We start from the raw sequence: 8,047 nt of genomic DNA, 5'->3' as shown, positions 1-8,047 counted from the left end.
CAGGGGGTCCAACGCGTTTTGTGTTTTCCCAATTTTATTTGAGAGAAATGTGTGATGCGGAAAGAAATGGCTGTTTTCGAAGGGATTTTGTGTTTTAAGAGGATAATTTCACCTGGTAAGTAAGTTTAATCACATTTCTCGCGATATAAATACGTCTACCCGAGGGCCACACGTGTAAGCTTCTCTCAGTTCTTGTGTGATCAGAATCAGAATAAGTGTGCGTAAATCAAAGTGTAATTCAAGACACGAGCTGTAAAACATGTTAATATTTATAACAAAAGGCAACTTTTACCCAACACGAACGCACCGCGAATTTGTTATGCAAAAAATTGTTATCCAGATACACTTGTATACTATTCTAGCATTTCATATATATATACATATATATATGTATGTGTGCTCATTAAATAATTACGCATTATATAAATGTAAGAACTTTTGATATAGCACGAACGTCTATCAATAGAGCAAAATAAGAATGCAAACATTATAAGTCTGATAATATTTTACCACGAAAATATCGAAAATACGTTATAAAACAGTTTCTCGAATATTTTTACTCAACTGAATACACCGTTTCAATCTTGTTTATATTGTAAATAGAAAGACATTCTTGATCTTTTATTGATATTTATTTTTAACTTCTAAATAGTTTAACCAAAGTCATTCTGATTCATCAGAGGTTTGATAATGATAAAATGTGGTAAGTATAGCTTCATCACCTTGGTGTACGAGAATAACCAAAGTGTGTGTACATAAAATTTCCTTTAAAGTAATTAAATATGTAAAAACAACTGTCTACAACAATTTGAGTTTATTGTTTTATTCTGAAACAACTGTTTTTAAACATTTGACCAAACATCGATAGCAGTATAATCTATAAGAGATTGTGTATCTTACGAAGTAAACATTCAAAATTATTAGCTCGGAAAAAAGTGAAAAGTTGAGGACTGATTGAGTAATGAGGTATTTTTGAGGAACTACGCCTTGGACACCACTAATGAATTACCCAAACTGCTCAAGTATTCTTCAAAACAGAACACATCGACCATGACCTCCCGTCACGCTGTTCGTTTCGGCTTGGACAGTACCCTCGCCAATTTGAAGTAAGTGTTCGACAACAAGTGTTGCAGTTACGAGTGCAACGCTAGTTATCCCGATTACAAAGCAATGAGAAATAACGTGAACTAATAACAGTTGATGATGATCCATTTCATTAAACAACAACTAGGACGCATTCCTTTGTTAAAGGATGCAGGCTTTGTTAAATGCGTATAGCCATTCCAATTTAACTACCAGGGTCTAACATGCAATCTTGAGTTGAGTGTAGTCTTCCAATATCTATTGGGTGTAGTGTTTTTGCGTGTGTTTCTTATAATTACCTCCCTTCATAGATGCATCTTTACCTTTTTTGAAATGCCTCTACCTCCGGCATTAGCAGCTCGTCTGCAAAAACGAGGATTGATTCAGGAAGCAAAGGAATCAAAACCAGCCCCACCGTCGTCAACCAATACAGCGGGTGAGTTGTATTGTCACTTTTCGCTATGGGCTTACTTCGAGCTTATTCGGATAAAACGTATTTCGGATGGTCAATCGATCATATTCAATGGTGTATACGTTACCCAAAAGGATTTCCTTTTATGTTCCTTTTAAACAAAACAACGACTCCAATTTACAAGGTTTCTGTATTTTTATGAAGATGAGAATGTGTTTAAACTAGATATGGAACTTATTTAACATTATGATATGCATTTTGTTACCATAACGCCACAAATCGATTGATTCATGCAAATGTAAATTATTCTTCAACTGTAACTCCACAATATTTAACACTGCATTGTTGAATAAAAACACAAAAGTTGCACATAAATTACTTTTAGCAAATACCTTTCTCTGATAATGACTTATTACACTAGTGTTTCATGAAACACTTATTGAGATGGGCTTCTGCCAACAAGCAATGCCATTTAGAAACTTTTTAGCAGGTGCGCATTATCTTGCGTCTCGATGTACTTAGCGCTGGGATCGGCCATTCTTGGCTATGAAAACAACAAGTGGGATATGGACGGGAAGAGTCGCTAAACCAAAAATTGTCAAAGACTTGGCTGTTTATATCAACTACTAAGAGTGGGCCCTGCATATTATTAGGAAGAAGATTTTCTGTTAAAATATGAATCATGATATTTCTCTGTAAATAGGAAATTAAATATATGTAATTAATACATACTTAAACATACAATTTCACATGCGTAAACAAATTAATATTGTTAAGTTAATATACATTATACACACAATTCATAATTGTATTGACCCTTTAGTACATAGGCAAGTGACAAGTTAACATCTCCCAGTCAATTGTCAACTAACTGATTAGCAGATTTTATTTGTATAGGCTCTTTAGGAGTATTGTAAAGTGCAAAATTATAGACCGTGACCTTTAGATCAATATTACTCACATGAATTGTGGCCAATTGTTCTTTTTATGCCCCCCTCGAAGAAGACAGTGACCTCAGATATCTCAACAATGCTTGGACCTTTGATCATCAAACTTAGACATTGAGGCTGGGACTGACCAGTAATGACCCCTATTGATTTTAGGATCTTTGATCATCAAACTTGACATGAGGGATGGGCCTGACAAGTAGATGAGCCCTATTGATTTTAGGAGTCAAAGGTCAAGGTCACAGTGACCTTCAATGGGAAAATGTTGTTCGAGTGATAACACAACAATGCCTGCACCCATGGCTCTCAAACTTCATTTTGGGGTTGTGCCTGACCTGTAGATGAACCCTTTTGATTTTAGGGGTCATTGGGTCAAAGGTCAAGGTCACAGTGACTTTGAATGCAGAAAGCTTGTCTGTGTGATAACTTGACAATGCCTGCATCCATGGCCCTCAAACTTGACATTTAGGTTGGGGGTGACCAGTTGATGAACCATGTGGATTTTGTGGTCATAGAGTCAAAGGTCAAGGTCATAACTCATATACATCACTTAATTTTTGTCATATTTACTTATTCCCTGCTGCTAAGAGGATACATTTTTATCTGCAAATATCAGTCATCATCTGAACATGATTAAAAACTGTACCTACTCTCCTTACACTTTGAATGGTCATAATCTTTAAACTCCCTCAAAGGCATCCAACATCAATGAAAAATCAGCTATCCATTTTTTTGGTCCATGCAAATTTAATTCAATTGTTCAAATAATCCTGACAACATGGCGCTCTCAGCAGGGGGGGGGGGGGGCATAATGTTTGACAAACATCTCGTTTGTATAAAAAAAACTGGATGTAGACAGAACAAGAAGTATTAACTCATAGATACATGAACAGGAATATAATATTATAATCAATTGCTGTGGATAAATAGTAAAGCCTAGTAATTTCATAAGTAAAAAAACAGAATATAACATCTTCCCTTAAGGGCAGCATACAGTATTCTGTAGTCTGTCAATCAGTCTGCCCCAACGGTTTCCGATCAATAATTGCAAGACACTTAAGTCCAAAGACCTCAATCTTGGCAGATAGGTTAGTAATGACCAGGTCCTGGTGACCTCAAGCTTAAAATCTGTTTCTAAGCAATAAGTCAAGGTCAATAACTGAGGAACACTGGGGCCCAGAGACAAGTTGACATCAACTCCATCTTGGAGTGACTTATCATTTCCATGTACACACTTTGCTCCTTTAAAAATATTACAGATCAGTATTTTCAATATTCATGGGAAGGTAGGGTAGGTCATTATGGAAAGATGTTACATACTTGAGGCTATCTGTCCATACAGGTCCAGATTCTAATGGATATCTGTCTAATGAGTCCTTTCAGGGACATTTGACTCATTCTTGTTACAACTCTTGTTCAAAACATTATGTTGGTATTTATGACGTCAAACTTTTTTTAAGTTGTTACTGAGTACCATCAAGACCTAGAAAAGGAGTATTTCCCATGTTTTTATATATTCATAATTATGTATGCAGGTGAGGAGGAGGTAGAGGAAGTGTTTGCAGAGGACTATGATGAGCCGGGAAAACTAGAGCCTGTGTCACCCACTGCTGCACTTGAAGTACCCACACATGAAGAGCCAGAGGAGGAAGAAGACGACCACATGAGAGAGGTGAATGGTTGCGTGTGCTTCATCTTTTCGTGATATATTGCGGGCTAGTCTCTAAAATTATGATAAATTAAACACTTGGGTTGAAAATGCCAAAAGTTTTCATAAGTTCTTGCATATAAACTAGGGAAATGTATATGTTCCTATAAGAATATAGAGGTACGCATATTACATATTTTACAATGAATGTGGATTATATACAGGTCCCAGCCTGTCCCAACAGAAGTAACCCCTACCATGAGTGCACAGATTTCTGCCGGCAGCGCTGGGGTATGAAGGTCTGGTCTCCATCTCCAGACATGATTCGCAAACGAGATAGGATGCTCCGGAATTACCCGCTCCCTCCAGATTGGCACGAGATCGCTGACCCAGAAACGTTTGTGATCACACTTAATCTTAATCATTCAGTAGTAGGGCTCCCATGTTTACTATTGTTTTTCGTTAAACATGTACACCTGACACGAAAAATGAAACATCACTGTTTAATAATAACTTTATTAAACATTATAGCCTGTACATACGAGACATATCCATCATCTTTTATTAACATGAACCGATATCAAGCAGATTTATATGTTTAATTTGTTTGCTGTACAAGTTATACAGAGAATAAATGTCAGTTTGCATAATATTCTGCATGTATCGATAGTCAGTACATAAATTTAACTTACTGTTTACCCGTTAGTCATATATATGTTACTGCAAACTAATTCTTTAAAAAAATCCAAATGATCATCCATATTTGCATCTCGTATATGTAATTTTATGACATCATTTTTTTGTATTTTATCTGATGGTCATCTAAAAAGGATTAGTGGGATACAGAGCAGTAGTAGTATTTATTTAGAAATCATTTATAACTATGTTACTTCAGGAATGATACAAACTATGTGCATTCAGGATGTTGAATATAGAATCATAGGACATTTTCAGTTTAATAGATGGTCTGCAAATTTGGTAGTAACTGGTAAAGTTTATTACTGAAGAACAACACAACTCCCTCTCTCTATGTGTAAATGTGGGAGCCTTATTCAGAAGAACTGGGTATGATGTAAGAAGAAAATGACCAAGTTAAATAGTAAAAGTTATATAGATTATACACAAAAGTCATGTAACTGTATATCTACAATCATAGAACTGTAACAGCAGGATTAACAATTAAACACCATGTGTTTAGGAGGTTTTGTTGTAAAAGATCTTAACTGTATGATCTCTATCAATTTTATGACAGTTATCTGTCAATAAGACGCACTAATTGCTGGTATGTTTCCAGGGACCGGTTTTACTACTGGAACACACAGACGGAGCAAGTATCCTGGCTGTCCCCGCACCACCCCCGTGCAGTCATAACAATATCTGCAGAAAAACTACATGGTATTCTGTCACAATTACTCTGTACAAGTTACATTGTCACAGTATATGACATTTATTTGCATGAAATTTCTCAGAGAACAATGTTTTGCTATGTGTCCATTTTATACCAATGTCAGGTATGATGTTTGTGTAATGTTTTATACTGGTTATAATTGTTTCTGATTACCATGGATTATGTATGTGTGGTCTTCATAGGTCATTTATAGGATATCATATTATTTGTAAAAACAACTTAATAAAACCTAGTGTAATCAGTGATTAGGAATTAACTAGACTGCATAATAATGATAATACTAATATAGGAATCCGCCTCTCACCTATACTGTGGTGGGTTCGAGCTCAGGCAGAGGCATTTCTTGACCTCTAAAAAAGGACACCAGTGCAGGATTAAGTTAATTTAGCAAAGATTAAAATAAGCTTTTAGATGACTTCTCATTTGAGGTAATATTATTTATACTGTTTACCATGATTGTTTACAGCTGTGATGCGTAATGAACGTGTGGAATCAGAGAGCGAGGAGAGTGAAGAGGAAGGCATGGAAGTCAGCGATGTATGTACACACTTACCTCCCCCGTGAAGAGTCATATACAAACTTTAAGTTAAAGTGGAAAAGGCTGTACCCAAATCAGTTTGTTTTTGTAGTAATTACCATTATCATTGTTATTTACTGTAAAATTGTTTCAACCTTGCTTTGTGATCATCTTTAAAACTTTCTTAATGAAGAGCCTATTTCATTCAAATAATAACTAAGTACAAATCATTATCTTTCAGAGTGACAGTTCCTCATCCTCATCTTCTGATGATGAGGAATATGACCGTAGGCATGAGAAGGGACGCCAGGCACAGGACCGCAGGGGGCGTGGTCGGGGCAGACAGAGAGATGACATTGATCCCATGGACCCGGCTTCATACTCCGATATCCCCAGGTAAGATTGGATACACGATATGTATTCAGGTATGGCCATGGCCTTCATGTCATTGTTGTCAGCATGCAAAACCTTTAGTCTTAGCCATAACCAAGACATTCAAGATATTCAAGTACCGTATTTTCTCGACTATAAGACTGGGAAATTGGGTCCCGATTTTTACCCCCAAAATAGAGGACCCGTCTTATAAGCGAGTCGATAAAATATTAAAAAAAGATTCAAGTCAAAATCAGTAAAATTTTACATAGGGTATACGTCTATCCAGTATATCGTCTGATAGAATGGGGCAATTAAGTAAACAACAACACGAAATCTCTTCACCGCGTGTGCTCTGACATCACACAGTGTACCGTTATATCTGCTTTTTTTTTAATGGCGCGTGTCAGTATAATTTGTTTGACAGATATATCAAATCAATAAATTGGAATCTTAATATGATGTAGGTACCTAACTGTCAATTTGATTAAGCAAACAAATGACAATGCGAATATGAATCCTTTATGTTCGTCGCCAATCAAGGGACAATATTGCCTAAAGCATTATTGCTAAACAAACACCTATTCATGCCTCGGCTTTACGCAGTTATGTTATTGAAGCCATTTATTTTGCCGAAAAACTTCATTGGTGTCTTCAATAAAAAATTAAACTAAAACAAACATATGTTGTTAATGATTAATGATTACAATTTCGATAAGTAACGACCTGTCCTGCAAACTTAATTATGTACTCATTTTTAACCTAACTCCAAATAGAGAGCTCACAGTTGACCACCATTTTCTTTGAGTAAAACAAAAACAGTTACCGCGAAAGTCGATAATTGTCCGTTGAGCTTGAACATTTTTACACATTAGGAAGAATTTTAGCATTTTAGATTTGCTTAAAAATTGACCCCGTCTTATAAGCGAGTCGAAACAAAAAGCACCAGATTTCATGGGCAAAGTTAGGGGGCCGTCTAAGCGAATCGCCTTATAGTCGAGAATATACGGTATTGATTTTTTTTATGTTATGGCAGTTCTCTAGTATCATTTGAATGGTCTCTTATATTCTCTTTATGGTAATATATAGTTAAATGCATCCAACATTTGCTTTTTTTTCAACGTTTTAATGAAATCAGAACCATTCAAGCTATTATTCTATAATTCCATGTAAGCAACTTTTCCACCATTAATCTGTCTTGCCTGCAGGGGTGGCTGGTCGGCAGGGCTGGATCGACCTGGGGATGCTAAGACAGGTGTAGACTCAACGGCCTCGGGCCCATTATTCCAGCAGCGGCCATATCCAAGTCCTGGGGCCGTGCTCCGCGCAAACAAGGGCAAATGAGACAGCTTGTAGATAGGAATATATATGGGGAGAATCATCATTGACTAGTGACTATTATTACAATGTGGACATTTTAACATAGATAGCCTAAATGTGTGGCAATGCTGCCAATTGAATCTTGACATTTTGCAATGACAGATTGTATGTTTCTGCTGTGTAATAACACAATATCAAGCATGTTTAGCTCAGTTTTTGTTTACATTGAAATAATATTAAATTGGAAACTTACGATTATTGTGTTAAGTTTCTGTCTATTTCGAAAAGCCTTTACATTGAATTGGTAATCATCATGATATCATCATCATTGGCGTCATCA

At 36.2% G+C, this 8,047-nt stretch overlaps 1 protein-coding gene across 1 annotated transcript; it reads left to right on the top strand.

Moving 5' to 3' along the window:
- The first annotated feature begins 1,365 nt into the window (after window positions 1-1,365).
- Window positions 1,366-7,960, top strand: LOC128217613 (polyglutamine-binding protein 1-like). Its single transcript, XM_052924871.1, has 7 exons — window positions 1,366-1,519; window positions 3,978-4,114; window positions 4,315-4,487; window positions 5,385-5,485; window positions 5,965-6,035; window positions 6,257-6,411; window positions 7,596-7,960. The coding sequence occupies exons 1-7, from the start codon at window positions 1,417-1,419 to the stop codon at window positions 7,729-7,731; spliced, it is 876 nt and encodes a 291-aa protein (XP_052780831.1). The 5' UTR covers window positions 1,366-1,416; the 3' UTR covers window positions 7,732-7,960.
- Window positions 7,961-8,047: the final 87 nt, after the last annotated feature.

This window comes from Mya arenaria, chromosome 14 (genome assembly GCF_026914265.1).
Source record: "Mya arenaria isolate MELC-2E11 chromosome 14, ASM2691426v1".
NCBI lineage: Eukaryota > Metazoa > Mollusca > Bivalvia > Myida > Myidae > Mya > Mya arenaria.
Note: the sequence above shows the minus strand (reverse complement) of the source record. Positions and strands in the feature narration are given on the sequence as shown.